Genomic DNA, 24007 nt, shown 5'->3' with positions numbered 1-24007 from the left:
AATAAAATGTTACCGCATCATATGGTAATTTCGTCCAGTTAAAACTTATCGAAATTAGTTAATGTCAAAAGGTGAAAAATCTATGTCTAAGGTGTTCCGAATTTTATGTAAAATAGAGCGGAAAAAGGAAAGCTGTTTTTAATAACAATTTTCGGGTACAACATATATTTTTTACTTAATGTTTATTGTCTGTAAACCATGCCGGAATGAATTCCAGCCACAATGATAGAGGCAACCTCAGCCAGTGTTTTGTATATATATACAAAGTCGTACCAAATTAATGCAGTATACATATAAAGTCATACCATCATTATTTCAGTATATATACAAAGTCATATCAAATTGATTCAGTATATATACAAAGTCATACCAACATTAATTCAGTATATATACAAAGTCATACCAAATTAATTCAATAAACATACAAAGTCATACCAACATTAATTCAGTATATATACAAAGTCATACCAACATTAATTCAGTATATATACATATTCATAACACATATTTCAGTATATATACAAAGTCATACCAACATTAATTCAGTATATATACAAAGTCATACCAACATTAATTCAGTTTATATACAAAGTCATACCAACATTAATTAAGTATATATACAAAGCCATATCAACTCTAATTTAGTATATATACAAAGTCATACCAACATTATTTCAGTATATATACAAAGTTATACCAACATTAATTCAGTATATATACAAAGTCGTACCAACATTATTTCAGTATATATACAAAGTCATACCAACATAAAACCAGTATATATACAAAGTCATTCCAAAATTAATTCTGTTTACATACAAAGTCATACCAACGTTAATTCAGTTTATATTCAAAGTCATAACAACATTAATTCAGTATATATACAAAGTCATACCAACTTTAATTCAGTTTATATACAAAGTCATATCAACTCTAATTCAGTATATATACAAAGTCATACCGAAACAAAGTCATTCCAACATTAATTCTGTATACATACAAAGTCATACCAACATTAATTCAGTTTATATACAAAGTCATATCAACTCTAATTCAGTATATATACAAAGTCATACCGAAACAATGTTATTCCAACATTAATTCTGTATACATACAAAGTGATACCAACATTAATTCAGTTTACATACAAAGTCATACCAACATTAATTCAGTTTATCTACAAAGTCATTCCAACATTAATTCTGTATACATACAAAGTCATACCAACATTAATTCAGTTTATATACAAAGTCATACCAACATTAATTCAGTTTATCTACAAAGTCATACCAACATTAATTCAGTTTATATACAAAGTCATACCAACATTAATTTAGTACACATACAAAGTCATACGAGCATTAATTCAGTATATATACAAAGTCATACCAACAGTAATTCAGTATATATACAAAGTCTTTCCAACATTATTTCAGTATATATGCAAAGTCATACCAACATAATTTCAGTAAATATGCAAAATAATACCAAATTCATTCAGTATATATCAAAAGTCATACCAACATAAATTCAGTATAAAGACAAATTCATACCAAATATTTCAGTATATATACAAACTCATACCAAATTCATTCAGTATATATAAAAAGTCATACCAACATTAGTTCAGTATATATACAAAGTCATTCCAACATTAATTCAGCGCATATACAAAGTCATTCCAACATTAATTCAGCGCATATACAAAGTCATACCAACATTAATTCAGTATACTTACAAAGTCATACCAACATTAATTCAGTATACATATAAAGTCATACCAACATTAATTCAGTATACTTACAAAGTCATACCAACATTAATTCAGTATACATATAAAGTCATACCAACATTATTTAAGTATATATACAAATTCATGCCAATATTATTTAAGTATATAAACAAAGTCATACCAACATTATTTAAGTATATATACAAAGTTATACCAATATTATTCAAGTATATATACAAAGTCATACCAAATTAATTCAGTATATATACAAAGTCATACCAACATTAATTCAGTTTATATACAAAGTCATACCAATATTAATTCAGTATACAAGCAAAGTCATACCAACATTAAATCAGTATACTTGCAAATGTACAACAACATCAATAATTCAGTATATATACAAAGTCATACCAACATTATTTAAGTATATATACAAAGTTATACCAATATTATTCAAGTATATATACAAAGTCATACCAAATTAATTCAGTATATATACAAAGTCATACCAACATTAATTCAGTATACATGCAAAGTCATACCAACATTAAATCAGTATACTTGCAAATGTATAACAACATCAATAATTCAGTATATATACAAAGTCATACCAACATTATTTCAGTATATATACAAAGTCATACCAACATTATTTCCGTATATATGCAAAATCATACCAAAGTCATTCAGTATATATAAAAAGTCATACCAACATTAATTCAGTTTATCTACAAAGTCATACCAACATTATTTAAGTTTATATACAAAGTCATACCAACATTAATTCAGTTTATATACAAAGTCATACCAACATTAATTCAGTTTATATACAAAGTCATACCAACATTAATTCAGTTTATATACAAAGTCATACCAACATTAATTCAGTTTATATACAAAGTCATACCAACATTAATTCAGTTTATATACAAAGTCATACCAACATTAATTCAGTATACATGCAAAGTCATACCAACATCAATAATTCAGTATATATACAAAGTCATACCAACATTAATTCAGTTTATATACAAAGTCATACCAACATTAATTCAGTTTATATACAAAGTCATACCAACATTAATTCAGTATATATACAAAGTCATATCAGCATTAATTCAGTATATATACAAAGTCATACCAGCATTAATTCAGTATATATACAAAGTCATACCAGCATTAATTCAGTATATATACAAAGTCATACCAACATTATTTCAGTATATATACAAAGTCATACCAACATTATTTCAGTATATATACAAAGTCATACCAACATTAATTCAGTATACATGCAAAGTCATACCAACATCAATAATTCAGTATATATACAAAGTCATACCAACATTATTTCAGTATATATACAAAGTCATACCAACATTATTTCAGTATATATACAAAGTCATACCAACATAATTTCCGTATATATGCAAAATCATACCAAAGTCATTCAGTATATATAAAAAGTCATACCAACATTAGATCAGTATATATACAAAGCCATTCCAACATTAATTCAGCGTATATACAAAGTCATTCCAACATTAATTTAGTATATATACAAAGTCATACGAACATTAATTCAGTGTTTTAAGTACACATACAAAGTCATACGAACATTAATTCAGTATATATACAAAGTCATACCAACATTAATTCAGTATATATAAAAAGTCATACCAACATTAGTTCAGTATATATACAAAGCCATTCCAACATTAATTCAGCGTATATACAAAGTCATTCCAACATTAATTTAGTATATATACAAAGTCATACGAACATTAATTTAGTATATATACAAAGTCATACGAACATTAATTCAGTGTTTTAAGTACACATACAAAGTCATACGAACATTAATTCAGTATATATACAAAGTCATACCAACATTAATTCAGTGTTTTAAGTATACAAACAAAGTCATACCAACATTAATTCAGTATATATACAAAGTCATAACAACATTAATTCAGTGTTTTAAGTACACATACAAAGTCATACGAACACTAATTCAGTATATATACACAGTCTTACCAACATTAATTCAGTATACATACAAAGTCATACCAACATTATCTAAGTATATATACAAATTCATGCCAATATTATTTAAGTATATATACAAAGTCATACCAACATTATTTAAGTATATATACAAAGTTATACCAACATTATTTAAGTATATATACAAAGTCATACCAAATTAATTCAGTATATATACAAAGTCATACCAACATTAATTCTGTATACATACAAAGTCATACCAACTTTAATTCAGCTTATATACAAAGTTATATCAACTCTTATTCAGTATATATACAAAGTCATACCAAAACAAAGTCATACCAACATTAATTCAGTTTATATACAAAGTCATACCAATATTAATTCAGTATACATGCAAAGTCATACCAACATTAAATCAGTATACATGCAAATGTATAAAAACATCAATAATTCAGTATATATACAAAGTCATAACAACATAAATTAAGTATAAAGACAAATTCATACCAAATATTTCAGTATATATACAAAGTCATACCAAATTGATTCAGTATATGTATAAAGTCATACCAACATTAATTCAGAATATATACAAAATCATACCAACATTTATTCAGGATATATAGAAAGTCATACCAGCATTAATTCAGTATATATGCAAAGCCATACCAAGTTCATCAGTAAACGAAGTAAGGAAGGACATTTATAAAACGTAAGTAAGTCAATTCATAAAGCTAAAAGAACAAAAACATATTTACGACAAAAAGAAAATAGCTCCTATAAAACACTTTTAATATTGCACAACGATGGCTTTAACAGACAATAGATTTGTAAACAAGTAAATGATGCAATTATAAATACCTTCTACAGGGATACGGCAAACCCAGATAGTCAACAAGTAGTGATTTAAGATAATCACTAGAGAAACGGAGCAGGGAAACGTATATTAAAAACATGTTACTGGATGCAGAAAGTCAAACAAAGCCAACTATTAATTGCACAAAATTGTCGGTTTTATCCCTAATAACTAACTATAACTAATAATATGTACAACATTGTGCTCATAACATTGAAGTTATGTTTATATCATTTGCCAAATCTGACATCATCCAAACAAGAGTTTACCTAACATAAGGATTTAAACTCAAACTTTTCTATAGCTCTCGCTAATTTCTGATCAGTGTATCTTATAATTTTACGTCATGTGATTAAATGTCGGTAAATCTGTTAATGTGTAGATAATTGATAGTCTGGAACTGTTAAACGCCCCTGGTCCTTCGTCATGTTACCTTACATACGGCACGTGGTAGGGACCAGAGGAACAGGAAGTCACGGTACAGGAGAACGGGAGCTATTTAAGGGCCAGAACCAAAGGTGATCATCACACAAGCTGGTAAGTTCTCATATTGATACTTTGAATAATAATAACATTCGCTTAAATTAGGAAATTACTTCAAGCTTTGATTCCTTTTTAACGTACACCAACACTTTAAACAGAATAACTTAATATATATTCAAGTTTGTATATTTTTCATTCTAGGTAGTTTGTTTAGTGTTTTGAAATGATTTTGATACCTTTACTTATATTATTCTCGTTTTCACTTAACTGTTGTGTATATCTAACCATAGATATTTTTTATTTTTTCAGTACAAGGTTTATCAAGTCTTTTTAATTTTAATTAGTCTTCAATGTTTTCTCTTTATATATATACAAGCATTTATGTACTTTTCGTCTCCATATCACTGTTGCGTATATCTAACTGGTGTTTGATTGCCTTTTAGTCACCATGAAGTCATCATCAACCGCTCTAATTGCGATATGTCTCTGTCTCGGCGTGTCATGCGCACTGGGAGCCGGATATGGTTCCGGTTACAACAGCTATGATACCTATGGAAGCGTAGGGGGCGGATACACCATGGGTTACGGAGGCGACTATGGAAGTGGGTACGGAAGCGGATACGGTAGTGGATACGGAAGCGGTTACGGTAGTGGACACGGAAGCGGATACGGACAATCAAAGGGACACGGAAAGGGCTACGTCTCCACCGAGACCATTATTAGACAACCTTATATTCAGCCTATGGGCCTCCCACCACCACCACCCCAGGGCGGCAACGAAGGACTTTTTGGACTCGGAGGAGGATCTGGACTTCTTTGTAAGTTTTTTTTTATTTCCCCTAATTATATATGTGAAATTAACGTTATCATTTCGTTGAAGTATATTTGCTCTGCTGTTTAAATGAAGTAAAACCTCTTTCTGACATTTTTTTGTAAAATTGTTCCTCATCTTATGTGTTTACAACTTATCCACTGTGTTGTAGACAATATCGTCCGATTCTGTATTCCATGTCAGCGATGTATTTCAAGTCTGTTGATACTGTGACGTCATTTACTCCTTATACTGCCTTATTTTTGCAGATTTTCTTTCATCGATAAGAGTTAACCGTCAATATGATATGATTTAGATGTATGTCGTATAATTGTCCTATAACGTATATTGCTTCATTTCCAGTGCTCGGTCTGCCCCTCCTCCTTCTGTTGAGGAACTCTAACTCCGGTTAAACTTCTGACGCTGACACTCATTACATTAGAAGCAACTCTGAGATGTAAGTATATCACTATCTATTAGGTCAATGACAGCCTTCTCTTTCATTATTGTGTAGGACTGATCCAATGTTTACTATATCAATCTGAAAGAATTTTTTCGCCCTTAATAAGCTCAAAATGTTTTTTGTAAGGATATATCCAAGATGCTCTAAATAATCCACATCAAAATATGTTTGGTTTTTGCATTCATGTTTTCTTAATTGTGTTTTCCTCTCTTTTCAGACATCGCGCAATATTGGCAGTTGATAGTTGGTCTGTGTGTTATTTATTTGTATGATTGTGCTGTTGTTATGTTGATTAAAATTGAAAAGAAACATTTGCAATCTTCTTTTTTTTAAGAAGTGGTTTTGTTGATTTGATAACATAAGTTTTGTAAATATTCATTTTCATAATTCTTACATAATATTATAACTCTCGCTTTGTCGTGCCTTGAAAACACAACCACACACACAAAAAATCATTTGAAGTAGGAAAAGGCGTCTGAATTAATGTTTGTTGAAACCATACTATAAACTTTCATTTCAATTCAAAGTCTTTTGAATAGTTTCCAGACGACTCGGCAATTCTGCTAAAAGGATGGAAAATTTGTTTACAATTTAACAATCACATCATAACCAGACACGATTGTGTTGTATGTCGTTGGTATGTATATAGATTCCTGCTTATTTCGGTATCGTTAAGTGAATTCTTTCTGTTGACTTTTTCTTCAATCAGAAACCAGATGCATAAAGACATAGGCTAAAGTAGTCTCTGTCCCATTTTCCATGCACTGATCGTTTATGAGTATTTAATTCTTCTAGAACAGCAAAACCGAGAACAATAATAATGACGTCAACAATCTGGTTGTGAAAATCATAGCTACTTTAGTAAATTAACAATAAAAACATATTATGATAATGTAGATTCACTCATTTGTACAAAATGTCGTGAAAATGTGGGTTTTTTTAGAAATTGAAGTAGATATATTTACGACGTGACAAGGTAAACCGATTTTTTTCATAATTTTGTCATAGGTAATTGCACAACTTATTAACAAGACAGATTTTCTCACAATTCAAACAATATGAGATTATACTACCAATTGATTAGACACACACTCTCACAATCAAACAATAGGTAATTATCCTACAAATTGACTAGACACACACTCTCACAATCAAACTATAGCAGATTTTACTACCAATTGACAAGACACACACTCTCACAATCAAAATATAGGAGATTTTACTACCAATTGACTAGACACACACTCTCACAATCAAACTTTTTTTTAATGAAGGAATTATCGCAAAATAAAAGTTTACCGCACCATTATCGAAAGTACGTAATGTCAAAAGGATGAAACATCTATGTCTAAGGTGTTCCGAATTTTATGTAAAAGAGAGCGGCAAAGGAAAGCTGTTGTAAATAACAATTTTCGGGTACAACATTTGCTTAATCTCTCTAGTGTCTGTAAACCATGCCGGATTGAATTCCAGCCACTATGGTACAGCCAACCTCAGTGACTGATAGTACGCCAGCAAAGTCAACCACTTTGTTGCTTAAAAAATCCTTATCTGTAATTATTTGAAATCTGATTGCCTAAAGTTGTTCGATCATGATATTTCAGCGTAAAGATGTATTATGTGCGAAATTATATTTGTTTGTATCAGAAATAAATAGATAATAATTTACAATGCATTAACTGTGCTATAACAATACATTGCTGAAAGATAAACCGGCCCTCTTACCGTCGCCATCACCCATAGAAGAGATGCCTCACGATTAAAATTTCAGGGCAATTTTGTGTTTTGTAAGACACAATTTTTGCCTTTGTTTTATCAGAAATGATAAATTGCATAAACAATGTTTTAACTACACTATAATACTGAAGTGTGACCAGATAAACTGACTTGTCGACATCACCAATAGACGATGGGCTTCTCCAATAACTATATATTATATCAATAGTATCTTAACGGACGAAGAAATCATTAATATTGTCAACTTTGTTTTCATGTACAGAATAATTCTGAAGAAAAAATTAGGCGGGGTCCTTTTTCTAGATTTCGAGTAACTGACACCCTTGTAAAACGATTTATTTGCGTCTCACAGAAAATCTTGTTGCCTTTTATTCTTCGTCGCTATGAACAAGTTTCCTCCTGTCGTGTCGCTTTTTGGTGTTTGTGTTATGATGTTTCTCTAAAAGTGCTGTCCATTACCAAGAAATGTTGCTTAAATTACAATCAACTGCTTCCTCGTGACTTTTCAGATCATGTTAGTATACAAAATGGCATTGATTTTTTCACACTTCAGTCTCAAACCATTTCAGGTCAGACTTAAGCCTTTGTTTTGCAAACCAAACAATTCCGTTATTCATATTTCTAAGGACTGTGAAAACTCATTACGTATTTCAACTTATAAGTCTTTGTACACATGGAATACATCTTATGGTGGTTCTTGACCTTCTTCATGTAACTGATGCCGGTTTATGTTTCATTTGAGAGTATATTTGAATCCCGATTGGTAAGTATATATATTAAATCAATACATAGTGTCCTCAATCACAGGGGGTATGAATTCTCCAAATTATTGGTCCATACCCTGGAAACAAACAACGTGACAAGTTGATAATTGAACATTAATATATCTCTTAATCGATCTTTACGTTAGATTGCTAAAATCGAATTCAAATATGCATACATTTTATAATAGTTAACTAAATATTTAAACATGTACACTACAAGTCGAAACAGAATTTTCTAGTATAATAGATATACTAGGGCAATTGCTTACTTGCCAGCTGATAAAATGAAAATTACAACAACCTGACGGTACATCACCAACCACAGAAGACGTCGGTTTGTGATCCCTCCTTGTTTAACAGACACACAGGTAGGAAACAACACTTACTTGCTTTTCTATCACTCTGTTACTACTGGAAATATAAATCAACTGACTGTATAACCTATCTTTATCGATCGATTTCATGGAAAAATACAAACTTCAACTCTATTCCATCGACCACGCTGCTGATTGTCGTCGCTGATTACTTATTTCATACATACGTAGATGTATGCTTCAAAGCTCATCGGAAACTCAGGCATTTTTCTTTATTTAATTGATGTTATTGACTTTATATATGTCAATTGGATTGGACATCAGGCTAGGCTTTTCTTTATGCTTTGCTTCTCGCAATATGTTGCCTCCAACATCAGTTTGTAATACAGTCGACTTCGACCACTGTGTCATATGACTTGTTTAGATAAGAACAGTAAACTTGTTTGGTAATTTCGGACAAGGTGTTGCTATATTTCAATATTTCTAGTTTCATTCATTAAGAGGAACAGCCAAAAATGTAAATCGATGCTAAGATAGTTTAAGTTTGGATACATGTGTTTGTTGATCTATCACTTGGATTTGATTATCTCCCTAGTCTCAACAATCTTTTCCATCGTCTAAAAAAACTAATGCCATATCATCATACACTCTTTATATAACAAGGAAGCTGTATTATCTGGTTTGTAATCACTAAACACCATTTGGGACACCCCTCGTCATTGAATGAGGTACCTAACAAAGGTCGAACGAACGAGGTATAAAGTTGTGGGAACGATATAAGATATTTTTATCTCATTCGTACGACTTTTTTTAACTCGTTTCTAGATACACATTTAATAATTGAATCTGTTTTCCTCGAGATCATGGGATGATGCATTTAAAATGTTTTGAGGCCAACTCAATTTGTCTAAAGATTAAATGAATTAATCATCCCTGAGATCGACAAAGCAGTATTCAATCCTTAGATACATATCAGTTAAACTAGTTAATTAATAACCGGAGTCGCTGTATACCATACGGTACTAGATAATGGAACTCTAATACTAAGAGAACTTTGTTCAGTGAACGTTTATTTTCATGGACTATGTTGAAAACAAACCTTTCTTTGCAACATTTTACGATGTGTTTAAATTGCGGTTTTCATGTCGTAAACGTCATAGTTACGAGTTAAGTAATTAGTTTAGTGAAACAAATGAGAAATCGTGCAATCAAGTGTTGTTTCTGAGAATACATTTCCAATTTAGGAATCCAAGGAAGGCGGATCTGGATCTACATCAGCGTCTTTGTTATATAGCCACACGATGTCATTAGAGATCGATTTTTGGTAAATATTGTATCTTGAAAGTGTCCATGAGAACCAACATTATTTAAAATGATATATATACTGAGATGTGTATGTCATTATTAAATGTTGTTCGTACAGTTATGAGCCACGATTTCACCGTTATAGATCTTGTCTTGTCCTTTACAAGGAACGGGTGATTGTCTAATTGCTCATCTAGATGAAATGAATGACTCCTTGCATAATTGAACAATTTGAGATTCGCAACATATTATAATTATATTACAAAGTCTGTTTGTGAAAGTTTTTCGTCAAGTTTTTATAGACGTTTTCCCACCAGACATACTCTTTACCACTGTAAATTGGTATTAAGAATATGATTTTAACGCACTATGAACATGATGCCGATATCCAGCATTCAAATAGGTGCCAAACGACAGAGTAGTATTTAAATATGTAAGAACACTATATACTTTATCATTTTTACATTATGCTAATGTGACCTGTCATAGCTAAGAACTCCATAACATTAAAACCACAAATACCGTCATATACATTTCAATAGTTTAATCAACAGCACAAGCATACAAATAAATAACACACAGACCAACTGTCAACTGCCAATATTGCGCGATGTCTGAAAAGAGAAGGAAACACGGGTTAGAAACTAAAATAGATTCAAACTATTCGACACGTTGGTGTTGAACAAAACGTAATGTATAGCATGTGAAAATTCATATAAAAACCAACTCATAAGCAAAAATAACTTTATATTGCAAGACTGATATAAAACTATCTGAGATATTCAATTACTAGATTAATAGGATAGTAAGGATGATACTTACTTATAACATATATAGTACAGCATTACAAGATTTACTGTATAGCGAGGGTGATTATCATTTACCAGATTAAATCAATATTCATAATATTTAGTGATTACGATAGTAAGAACATAGCGAGGATACTGATCAATTATCAGATATTTAATGAAGCGAGGGTGAGCACCACTTACCAGATTTATAGGAATGTGAGGATGACAATTAATTACGATATCAAAAGTATATCATTACCGGTTGATAGTATAGCTAGGGTGGTCATCAAATACCAGATTTATGGGTAAGTGAGGATGATGATAATTATCATAAATCATGTATTATATCCTTACCAGATCAATAGTATAACGAGACCGATCATTAGTTACAAGATGGATTCGTACAACATTGAAATGCAAAACTGGAACACTTACAACTGTTACTGGTCGTTAAATGAGAGTATATACTTACATCACAGAGTTGCTTCTAATGTAATGAGTGTCAGCGTCAGAAGTTTAACCGGAGTTGGAGTTCCTCAACAGAAGGAGGAGGGGCAGACCGAGCACTGAAAATGAAGCAATATACGGTTTAGGACATATGAATAGACTTAAATAAGTATTTAAAAATATAAAAATATCTTAGCACGGTAATCATTCTTGACATTATAAATATCGGTAAGCTGTTAAAGTATAAAAATGCGTTAAAATTACAACAGATATTGAATAGCTGGTTTTAACAAAGTTATAAATATGTTTAAACTGAAATGACGATACTGATGTTTTTTCTTTGATAATTTGGAGCAATAAGGATATACTTACAAAGGAGTCCAGATCCTCCTCCGAGTCCAAAAAGTCCGTCGTTGCCGCCCTGGGGTGGTGGTGGTGGTGGGAGGGCCATAGGCTGGATGTAAGGTTGTCTAATAATGGTCTCGGTAGAGACGTAGCCCTTTCCATATCCCTTTGATTGTCCGTATCCGCTTCCGTATCCACTACCGTAACCGCTTCCGTATCCACTTCCGTATCCGCTTCCGTAACCCATGTTGTATCCGCCTCCATAGGTATCATAGCTGTTGTAACCGGAACCATAACCGGCTGCCAGAGCGCATGACACGCCGAGGCAGAGACATATTGCAATAAGAGCGGTAGATGACGACTTCATGGTGACTGTAATACAGGAAAACCTTATTTTTAGTTTTTTACAACAAAACGAAATATATTAGACTAAACAAAAAAACGATTTTGATAGAAATTTGTAAATCAAATGTACTTATCGTAAAATTTATAATCAGTAGAAGCCTATTTCTTAAATATAAATACATCATCACTGCTATGCATGCACTTACCTGTTTGACGTCAGCTTCATGTGACGATCACCTTTGGCTCTGGCCCTTTTATAGCCCCGGTACCGTGACTTCCTGTTCTCTCGGCCCTATCCACGTGCCGTTCTTCACGTAAGATGACGAAATGCCGGGGGCTTGTCACCGTACCCGGTTAAAGAGACAGGCCAGCGTAACCGGCATAATACCATGTAATGTCACAAAAGTACTGACATCATGGGGATAATATTGTAACAGAGACCCGGGCTCATTTGACAGATCCTTGACCGGAAACTGCATACGTATATTAAATAGTATATGTATGTCTAAGTAATTACAAGCGCCCATGTAATATATTGTATTAAAAGTTAAAAACTTACTATAAACGGTATTTTATTTTATTGCCTTAATTGATATTAACTGTTACATATTGCACAATCAACCGAATCATGTATTTACTGCCTTAATTGTTATTTTACTGCTTTATATTCTATAATTTACCGAACCCTGTATTAACTGCCTTAGTTCTTTATTTACTGTTATGTACATTTATTCTATAATTTACCGAACCATGTATTTACTGCCTTAATTGTTTATTTACTGATTTATATTCTATAATTTACTGAACCTTGTATTTACTGCCTTAATTGTTTATTTACCAAACCATATCTTTCCTGCCTTAATTGTTAATTTACTGATTTATTATCTATAATTTACCGAACCATGTATTTTTTGCCTTAATTGTTGAGTTAATGTTATATGTTGTATAATTTACCGAACCATATATATATATATACAGCCTTAAATGTTTATTTACTATTATGTATATTGTATAATTTACCGAACAATATTTGTAATGCATCAATTGTTTACAAACTGGTTTGATTTATATATTGTTTCATTTACCAAGCCATAAATGTATTACCTTTATGTTTTTTATGTACTCTTGTGTATTATATAATTAACCGAAACGAGTATTTACTGCCTTATTGTTTATTATCTGTTATATATTGTATAAGTTACCAAACATATACAATATATTTACTGCCTTAATTATTTTTTTATTGTCACATTGTAGTACTTTACTGGTACATATATCCGCTGTTTTAGTTGCTGTAAACTGTTACATGTTGTATAATTAAGCGGCAGATGAACGAGAGACACCAACGTGATTTCACCTTTACACACTTAGTGATAGATGCGGTATGCCAAATTGAATTACACTTCATCATACAGGTGTTTCGTCCTTCTCGGACTCACCGGTGAAGCTAAGAACCAAAATGTTGGAATAAAATTGGTCTAAATTACTGTTGAAACGGAAGGGGTGCGTAAACCCATTAATTACGATAATTACAACAAAACAAGGAATATTAAGCAATATACATATATCTACTGACTTAATTGTTTATAGACTAATATGTATGGTAAAATGAATTGAAACTGTTTCTTTAGAAAAAAAAGTTGCTTTCTGTTGTTCCAAACACATTTCTGTTAAAGATGTCGACTATTCACATACACATATACAAACAGGTTTTAAAGAGATGAAGGATGACGACGATTATGGCCAAGTTTCATGGTCACTGGCTGATCTTATTTGGAAATATTCTTTTCCCTGTGTAATATCATAAGGTCAATGTTTTCATTTTGCTCATAAGTGCGTCTTGTTGTTTGGGAGCTTAATTTGAGGACGTGTGACATTAACAAACAAATTTCTATAGGAGCCTTAGGAGGTGGCGTCGATAAAACTTAATACGCTTACCCTTTCGAAATATTTGGTATTGTCTCCATTTAAATTACTACTCTGTCCTAGTTTTATTGCTTTTGAGCTCGAATTAATTCAGTTTTACATGTTAATGTATGCAAGAATGTGTTGTTTATTTCGCTTAAGCATGTATCTACTGTCTCAAATGTCTATAAATGGTTATACAAGGTAGATTTTACGGTCCTATAACACAATAGCATTTGGTATCTAGTCCAGATATACTCTTTTTGGGAACAAGACAAATTACATATGTCACTAACTTTGAGGTGTTATATTGTTCGGGTGACATTGAATAAAAGACAACAGAAAATATTAAGATTTACTGAAGTACAATTGAAATTTGTTTTCAAAAATGTGGCATCGAAATCACTGTACTGAAAAAATCTGGAACCATCAATGTGGCTAAAAAACATTCTAAAGTTGAAGATTTTGGCTTTTCTTGCCTTTTGAAAGACAGAAAATATATTAGTTCATCTCAATGGAAATGTACGTCTATGGCTAATCATTATCCATGATGTCTGTATTTTATCTGTATCCATGACCAATGTGTTTTCTAACATAAACAATTATCAACCTTTAAAGTTGTGCAGCATGACTGATTTGCTGCTAATTTAAAGTCCAAATCGGACGATATGCCCATGTATTCAACTTGCATTTTAAAAGTGAAACAAGCAAATGTTTTAATGCTTTTATGATCATTTTATGTGCGCATAATGCTTGGTAGAAATGCTATCGTAGATAAGATGTCTTGAATTAGGGATAAATCAGTATGGTTGAAACCTCATGCCATGCAAGTTTGTCTGACCAGTAAAAAGTCCATGGTTTTGAAACAAACAAAAAATGAGTCTAGTTTGGAGTTGGTTTTGTCCTATAAGGAAATATTTCGGCAAACATTATCACAATATCATGACTATATTAAATATATAATATCATATTAAAGGAATTGAAATAAAGCAACTACTTAGTATGTTTAATTTGTATAAATAAAAGAATTTTACTTACAGTACAGAGTTGTGGAATATTATTTTTTTCAATAAAATTTACATTTTTTACGACGGTTTCGCTTCTTATATTTTGTATGAAAACGATCATTTAATGACTGGGTGTTGTTGTTGATTTTTGGAAAAATCTCTACGAGAAAATCTATATAGTACTACATTTGGCCTTACCATTCTTTTAATTTTTCATACTCATTGTTAAATAATAACATGATACTTCTCTTCAAAGTTGATCAGTGTTATCTATGAGGGTTAAAAATGCATTTTCCCGAAAGTTGATTTTGATTGACATTTTCTGTTATAATATACACTGTAAATTATAAATATCCATCGGTGTGGAAAAAAAACCAGTCATTTGGATAGAATGACAAGACTATATGTAAACATATATTCTTTTATTGTTACAGTATAATATAAATCAATACACAACTGTTGAAATTGGATTTGGAAACAAGTTTTACAAATTGTGTAGATCTATAGAGTGTGTCTTTAAATCATAACAAACGATGTTGCACTCGAACATTATTCCAAGAATAATGACAGAGAGTCTGGTGCAGCAATGCTTTGTATCCTTGTCTATGTATCGACCACATGCAACCTTCTCCAATCCCGCCCGTACCAACAGTGACTGTAACCACTTCCGTATGAGCTATTTTTAATTCTGGTGGAATTTCGGTGGAATCAATTGTTTAAAATACTATCATTAAATCATCTAATCTATCACAAAATCTGTTTTTGATGTTTCGGTAAGAGATTGAGATGAAGTTTGCAGCTGAAAATAAATAAACTCGTAGTTTCATTAGGAAGTATAGGTTCTTCACGTTCTTACCAAAATACCTTTGCTTTGAACATTAAAGAATATGTAAACGGAGAATAAGTTTTGAAAACATGCACGCACATTTTGTGCAGATATGACGTTTACTGTATGAATCATTTATGAAGCAACAGCCCCAAAAAAGGTTTAGATTCATAGCATGTATTCCTACAACAATGTTTGGCAACATAAGGGTACCTAACCCACAATGTTGAAGTCTCGACGAGGTGGCGTAAACCCAGTCTAAGCCTTGCTTAAATAATTAATAGTGTCCATATATGGCAAATATTTTCGACAGTCTATATTTTTAAGGGCTTTATGAACTGTGTGCAAGCGGCTGTTGCGTGTGACATAATTCCGGTGGAGCCCACGGCGTCACAGGGCTGCGACGAAGGTCGTTTCTAGTTCTTGTTTGGTTTACTGGGTGCCAGGAAGTAGAAGGGCTGTGGAACGACTCTTACGCATACGTGCTACAGCTCCCCCTGCGAATGGGGACTGGAGCTGAGTGACATCGAAGTGATAAGGCCCTACTGGCTTGTTTAGTGTTTGAGAGCAGCAATACAGCTCGATGATAGTTGTGAAATTGATACAGCAAGAGTATCAAACCCAAGATTGTTACCATTGCATGTGATTTTACCCAATGCTTATAAATGTTGCTGTAAGACGTAACATTGGTCAGTCGTATATATAAGGTTATGTGTTAGGTGCAGGATGCTGCATGGTTGGACACAAAGCACTAAAGCAATTTTGTTATCTGTTATTTGGTCTTAACAAATAGTAGATATGAGCGGGAAAGCCATATTGCATCAGACCGTGTGGTGACTGAACTCTCACTCACATAAGAAATAAAGATAAAGAGCTTTGTACAAATATTGTTTCATAAACCATGTTAACGCATATATTTTCACCTCTAAAGAAATCTTGTGGTATAATGAACTTTGGACAAAGGATGCATTTTTTTTGCGTTTCAAACTAAATGTTTAGCAGATGTTTCTTTGTTTTGAAATTTTAGTCATTTTTGTTTAATAAATTTGTTTATGTGTCTATAAACAACGTACCAAACTAACAAAATAAATAAATAATAAAACTGTTTTTCCTTCTTTTTTTTGTATTTAAATAAATTCCGAGCGTACTACAAGAAGTTTTTGATTACAATTAAAGAGTTCTTGTCTGTGTCTACTTTTGCGACATATATAATTTCCTGATTTTGTGGGAGAAACCATGACGGTTACCACGATACCTTGCGTCACCTACCATTTCCTGTGAGTTCATTATGGCGTTCTTTTGTGTTCGTGCCTGCATCGAATTTGAGTTCAGATTTTGTTGGTTCCTTTTAAGTTCGTGTCTTTATTGAATTTGGTTAGAATTTGGTTGATTCCTTTTTGCTATATTTCTACACATATTCCTGAGCACTTTAGACATAACTGTTCATTCTTTGTACCGTTAGTACAAATTTTGAGTACTTAACGGACGAAATGTTAATTAAGAACAACAAAAGTGTTTACCTTGTTTCAGTTTATACGTCGACTCAAGTTTAGTAGAGTATTCCCTAGTTTTTCAAACTTCAAACTTGTTCAAAATTCAAACTTAAGCTTACTTGGTCCGACGGACCATTGTGAGCTAACGCCATACCGCAGCGTCCGTGGTCCGTTCGTCCGTCCGTCAACTTTTCCTTTAAAATGCTACTAGTGCTGAGAAATCGTGTTATAACGCAGCACTTTTATTCCTCCTAAAGCATTTAAATGACATAATTACTATAAAATTATATCATCATAGTGTGCAACATATTCCAACTGTTATTTTGATACCGAATATTACACTATTTCAAGAAAGATTTTTTTCTTTTTATGAAAGTTTTAAGCAGAAAAGTATGTGAAATTTCATTACTAACGAGAACATTTCATTTTTTGACACGTTAATTGATATAGTGTTAAAACTAGTCTATTTATTATACTTGCTTAAAAGTTGTCTACCAATAATATCTTTTAACATCAGAAATTTCAAAAAAATTGACAACCGGTAAATTAGTCATATAACACTTTTGATTCAAAAAAAAGAGAAACATAGCTTTCTTTCCACTTTTCCTTTAACTTATGTTTTTTCATGACCAAAGGTCATTGGGTCTTGATATTTGGCAAGTAGGTTGTCCATGTGAATGGATTTAAGTTTTGTAAACGTTGATGACCTTGACCTTCATTCAAGGTCACACAAATAAAATGTGCTGAATTGATTTTTTTTGTATGGGGAGTCAGACAAGGATACTTTTTCTTGATATAACGATATAAAATAATGTAATATTCCTTCATATTTTGTTTAATCAATGAGCAATAGGCAAAACAAAATGATAACTAGATCTAGAGCTGAAAGTCAAAGACTAACTAATAACCCCGCTCCTATATAAACCAGAATTGTAAGCTAAAGGCTAACTAAGGCATAGCATTGCAAAGCAATCCATAGTCTCCCCCAAGTAATTATTAAAGCATATATGTCACTGACATACTTCCTGTACTCCCTCCCCATGCCAAAACATACTTCCATACCAAATCCTGTTAGCCCCCCTGGCCCATGAACCAGTTTTGCTGACATCGTCCTCGTAGTTAAGGAAGAGTTGTCAGGACAAAGATTTTTTTAATAAAGGGACATAACTCCTTAAAAAGGGTCGAAATAAAAAAAAATACCCTGATGCATGTATTCTGATGCACGACATCAGGGGGTAATTACCATATCTGTAAACATTCATTGAAATCGGCCCAGTAGTTTATGAGGAAGACACTTTTTTTCAACAAAAGGGTCATAACTCCTTTAAAGGGTTCGGAATGAAAACATACTAATTAGATGCACAATGTCAGGGGGCAGTTACCATTTCTGTAAACTTAGAGGTGTTGTGAGGACAAGTAGTTTCAAACAAAGGGCCATTACTCCGTACAAAAGGGTCAGATTGAAAAAATAATATCTGGATGCACACCATCAGGTAGAAGTTATCATATCCGAAAACTTTCGTTGAAATTGACCCCTTTGTTTTGGAGGACATGTCCGGACAAGGATTTTTCAACAAATGGCCATAAAATTGGAACAAAAAGTTCTTTACCGGCTTTTATATTGCATAAAAATGGTTTTATAGATAGAATACATACATAGAAAGTTTTTAACATTTGAAATATAGACTACCATGGTAACTATGTATAGGCAAGTTGACAATGTTGGTTATATTTTAAATTTTGTGAAAATTTTGCATGTTTTCCTAATTAAAAGTATCCCTGCGCTTCCTTCATATATACCAATATGACATATTTAGTATCAAAATAACAGTAATTGTATACACTGTACACTATCATTATTAATTTTCAAAATAACATTCGCCTGTGACATTTATCTGTCCTTTTGTTAGGATAACCCAGTCACTCAACCTGGTGCTATACAAGGAGGTCCACTACGGTTATCAGTAGCGATTATGAAAAATCATATATGCAGTTATTGATCATTTTCATGTATCTACATATGGCAAAAGAATAAAAGAAATCAAAGTGGGGGCCAAATGTTGACCCCACCTTTAAATACAAAAGTATATACTTACGAAAGCAAATGGGTTTTTTCCGATCTTTCGACTAACGAACAAATTTATCGGATCAGTTAAAATTAATATTCCGATGATTGACAAATAAAGCATATTCGTAAAACACTTCCAGTCGTTGATTTATATATAGTGTCGCACAAGACTACTTTTATTTTAAAATATTTTTTTCTGCTTTAGTTTATTTTTTCAAATGCTTCAGACCACTTTAGACATAAATGTTTAACCTTTTTTTCTTTTATACCATTGAAATTGATGAAGAGGCCATACGTTGCAGCATGTTTGCTTAGCCTCCTGCTTTGACTTAACCAACAATAGCGTGCTTCCTTACTCCCTTACTGGCAAAGTGTAATGGGCTGCATTTGTATAGATGTCCTGCAACTTGGGAAGGTATGGTACAGAATGTATCGTGCCCCCTCCCACGGGATTTTTTTTCCCACACGTCATCGATTCCCCGTGTTATGGAGGCTCTTTCTTCGTTTGATTGAACAAGAAATTGTACGAAATGTCAACACAGTTTCGTCATCTTACTTCTGGAATGACGTAAATGTAACTGGTTTCCTTAAATCAGTACGTATTACTTATGCAGGTGTATTGTGCTTCTACATTCGTCAGCCTTCGTTCTTCACGAAAATAGCTAACAATCTTGGCTGCATTCCTTTCATTAATTTCAGCGAAATGAATGTTTCAGCGTACTTTAGGACATTGAACTTGTACCATTGTTCTTCGATACCCTACCATTTAAATGTATTAATCGATACCATAAATTTTAATGAATATTATTTCAACGGCAGTGTTTTGTAGGGTCACCCTAACACCCTAACAGATCCCAGTTGAAAGTAAAGAATACTGTTTCAAATGCAATATGTTGGGTAATCCGCAACACCCCACCAGCTAAAAGTTCAACACCAATGTGAAGGAGGGCACTCATCAACACTCTTACAAGTTAATGGACAAAATTCGAAGTAAAAAATACTGTTTCGACGGCAATGTGTTGTAGGGCAATCCACAACACCCAATCAGTTAATGGACTATATAAAAGACAAAGTGACGAAGAGAAATCCACAACACTCTACCAATTGATGGAAAACATTCAAAGTAAAGAATACTGTTCCAAAGCAGTGTGTTGTAGCGTGATTGCGAACAACCCACAAGTTCATGGACAAATCTCAAAGTAAAAATACTGTTTCAACGGCAATGATTTGTAGGGCAACCCGTGACAGTTATTGACAACATTTAAACTGTTATATTCACTTTCATGTGGACAATTACCAGAGGTGTTCACAGGGAAAAGGTTATACCACTAGCTTGTCAATTTACATGTCCATAATTAATCAAGCTACCCTGCGGAATATATTGATAAATCGGAATTAAGATGTATACCATTTCCCAAAAGTCATGCCATGATTATGCTTATTTTCAAAAGTTTGCTATATTACTCAAAACACACTTTACGGCACAGTTTAATGGAAAATTAGTCCATTCCAGATATCCGACAGAAACTAAGGCCGGATGGACGAAATAGAGCAGACTGAAGCAGGAGGTCACCTCCTGTGGTACTTCTGGGGCTCTGATAACTGTAGCACATTATTATCAATACAGTTGCGATTGAGGACAATAGTTGGTAAAACAAAAAACAAGTGACTACAATTAGTTACATTCTCCTTTTTAATGCAATATTATTAACATTATCACAATCTGTCAATAAGTCAACTACACAATTGTAGTATCAAAAATAGTTTTCATTATCAGGAAAGCAGATACATGTGTGCTTTCCTGGAAATGATGGATTATAAATATTCCCCTTTCCACAATAAAATTTTACTATGTAAACTTCTGGTGACACACTTCCTAGAAATCAACTAGAACCAAGCCCTAGTTTCATTAACATAAACTTAAGATTTTCCATAGAAAAGCCTCTCGGGTTAATGAAAATTTCTTCCATCTATATTTTTTGGCTAACACTAATTACGCCTATCTATGGGAAACAAATCATGAATCTCCTTAACCTAAAGTACATTCATGAGACTGGAATATGAATTTATATTTTGTGTAATATAGTACTGTCAATGACTACCATCTACAAAATGTGGATAATATCTAAATTAGCCAACATATATCCCAAAAAATAATCACTTCACCAACCCACGGCAAACTGTCAAAATGTAACATGTTATTGTAAATGATATCCTCTCTAATAAAACAGCAGTGCTACTGGTATCTTTCTGAGAAATGTCGCAGCAACTGAATGCTATTACGATATTATGTCACAACATAAATTTAAACAGTTTTAACTTTAGTCTTACACATCATTATAGATATAAGTACTGTATACTCACACAATACCTTGTCTTATTGTATGTATGACTTAAGACCACCGTAAGGTCAAGACAAACACTCACTATCACATCTCAATGAACTTATAGGTACATTTCAGTCCAGGCATAAAATACACACACTACCACATCATCTTCCTGAATGTATCAATTAAGATCACAGTAAGGTCAAGACTAACACTCACTAACACATCTCACTGAACGTATTGGTACATTTCGGTCCAGACATATAAACACCCTTGGCCTACCACATCTTACTGAATGTATCAACTATGACCAGTCAGGTCCAGACATAAAATACACACACTGTCACATCTTACTGAATGTATGAGTTAAGACTATCAGGTCCAGACACATCTACACATTATCACATCTGCCTCAATCTACAGAATGTGCTCAACTAATCAACATTCATATCCAAAATCTTAAATTGATGACATATGTCGGCCACATACTCTCACACATTCACGCCAGACATCTTAAATTTGAAGTCCTCAACTGTCACATAGAAAATCCATCTTCAATTCAACATTGGTTTGTACCTAGTGTTGAATCAGAACTGACTCTATTTACATGGCTATGTTATGAACAATCACAAAATGTCTACATCAATATAAAGGTCCTGTTTACACAAGTATACACACCACCTCCATTAAAAGGGACTGAAAAGGGAAGTAACTAGGTATGTCATCAGTCAATGTCACACTCAACAGCCAATATAATATACACTATCAATACATTTCTTGATATCACGCTCAACAACCAATGTACACGTGGTCTCCTTACACACATGGTCTCTCTTTCTATAACTATACAGCTGGGCACTTGTGCGGGCTGCATCGGTTCATTTCATTGATATCCCACTTAACACATTATGAGTCTTATTTCCTACTTTTAAATGCATAAATATTCAATTCAACCTTTGACATATAATGCTTGTGATTAAGTCATTATTAGATGAACTATAAGATGAAGAATGAAGCAGTTCAATATGCATGAAGCTGTTTTAAAGCACATCTAGTAAGTCTATGAACTTTTAAAAGAGTAACTCAAACAGTATATAATATGCCCATCAACATCTTTGATTTAAACTGATGGTTCACATACCCCTTAAATCTTAATATGGAATGTTCTCATGAGTGTGTTAAGATTCTGTAAAAGTGAAATTGACCTTAAATGTATATCCTTGACCTTCAACTCGTCTCACGAAATTTGTGTCAGGAATACTTGGCTGCCATGAAAGTTAGATGAAAACCATAGTCAGGAACTAGTAGATGAGCAAAATGTAAAATTTTCCCATTATAATGTAAGGATTCTGTAGCTGTGATCATGATCTTGAACATATGACCTTGACTTTCAAGGGAGCTCTAACAGAGATTGATGCAAGGAATACTTCTGTTAAGTTACATGAGATTTGGATGGACACTTTAAGAGTCGGCAAGCTGCGAACAAGGCAAATGTTAGCCGAGGGACAAACTGATGAAACCAATATATGCTCTACCAAAGGCATGTGGATAAAAGCATTCCATACCAGCACTGCTATCACACTAAACACACCAGAGCAGTCGTTACTCAATTAGAAAGATGTGTACTTAAATTATGAGACATTACGAGAAGTGAGGACAACTTTTTCGGAGCACAATAAAGTAAAACCTTACTTTCTGAAAGATTGTGTATTACTATAACTTAAAATGCTATTTACAATTGAAATTCAATCATGTTATGCACATGGACTAAATTTGAGACATAAATGTATTTTAATACATTTCATCTACTTTTATAGGTAGTTTATTTCATTCTGCTTTCAAATATTTATATATATATGTTCAAGCATGACATATAGGTATGCTTGACTAAAAGTCTCTAGAGATGCTCATTTCATAAGATAAAGACGTTTGATAAGCTATATATTTAGTCCTTTTAAAAAAAATGTTGATTTTT

At 32.5% G+C, this 24007-nt stretch overlaps 2 protein-coding genes across 2 annotated transcripts; one reads left to right on the top strand and one right to left on the bottom strand.

The window, feature by feature from the left end:
- The first annotated feature begins 5508 nt into the window (after positions 1-5508).
- LOC110454934 (keratin-associated protein 6-2-like) lies at positions 5509-6667 on the top strand. The gene is made up of 3 exons (XM_021504750.1): positions 5509-5902; positions 6259-6352; positions 6576-6667. The coding sequence occupies exons 1-2, from the start codon at positions 5533-5535 to the stop codon at positions 6306-6308; spliced, it is 420 nt and encodes a 139-aa protein (XP_021360425.1). The 5' UTR covers positions 5509-5532; the 3' UTR covers positions 6309-6352; positions 6576-6667.
- Positions 6668-11007: 4340 nt separating this feature from the next.
- On the bottom strand, positions 11008-12670 carry LOC110454942 (neuropeptide-like protein 29). Its single transcript, XM_021504762.1, has 4 exons — positions 12613-12670; positions 12089-12433; positions 11742-11835; positions 11008-11092 (listed from the first exon to the last, which is right to left on the bottom strand). Exons 2-3 carry the CDS (start codon positions 12426-12428, stop codon positions 11786-11788), a joined length of 390 nt encoding a protein of 129 aa, XP_021360437.1. The 5' UTR covers positions 12429-12433; positions 12613-12670; the 3' UTR covers positions 11008-11092; positions 11742-11785.
- Between the last annotated feature and the right edge of the window lie 11337 nt (positions 12671-24007).

This window comes from Mizuhopecten yessoensis, unplaced genomic scaffold (genome assembly GCF_002113885.1).
Source record: "Mizuhopecten yessoensis strain PY_sf001 unplaced genomic scaffold, ASM211388v2 scaffold8111, whole genome shotgun sequence".
NCBI lineage: Eukaryota > Metazoa > Mollusca > Bivalvia > Pectinida > Pectinidae > Mizuhopecten > Mizuhopecten yessoensis.
This window is presented reverse-complemented; position numbering and strand designations above follow the sequence as displayed.

What these genes read in the sequence shown, in the direction of transcription:
- LOC110454934 (XM_021504750.1), top strand. Translation starts at nt 5,533, where the DNA reads ATGAAGTCATCATCAACCGCTCTAATTGCGATATGTCTCTGTCTCGGC. An exon ending in AGGAGGATCTGGACTTCTTT is followed by an intron (nt 5,903 to 6,258) that starts GTAAGTTTTTTT and finishes CTTCATTTCCAG; the next exon opens with TGCTCGGTCTGCCCCTCCTC.
- LOC110454942 (XM_021504762.1), bottom strand. Translation starts at nt 12,428, where the DNA reads ATGAAGTCGTCATCTACCGCTCTTATTGCAATATGTCTCTGCCTCGGC. An exon ending in AGGAGGATCTGGACTCCTTT is followed by an intron (nt 11,836 to 12,088) that starts GTAAGTATATCC and finishes CTTCATTTTCAG; the next exon opens with TGCTCGGTCTGCCCCTCCTC.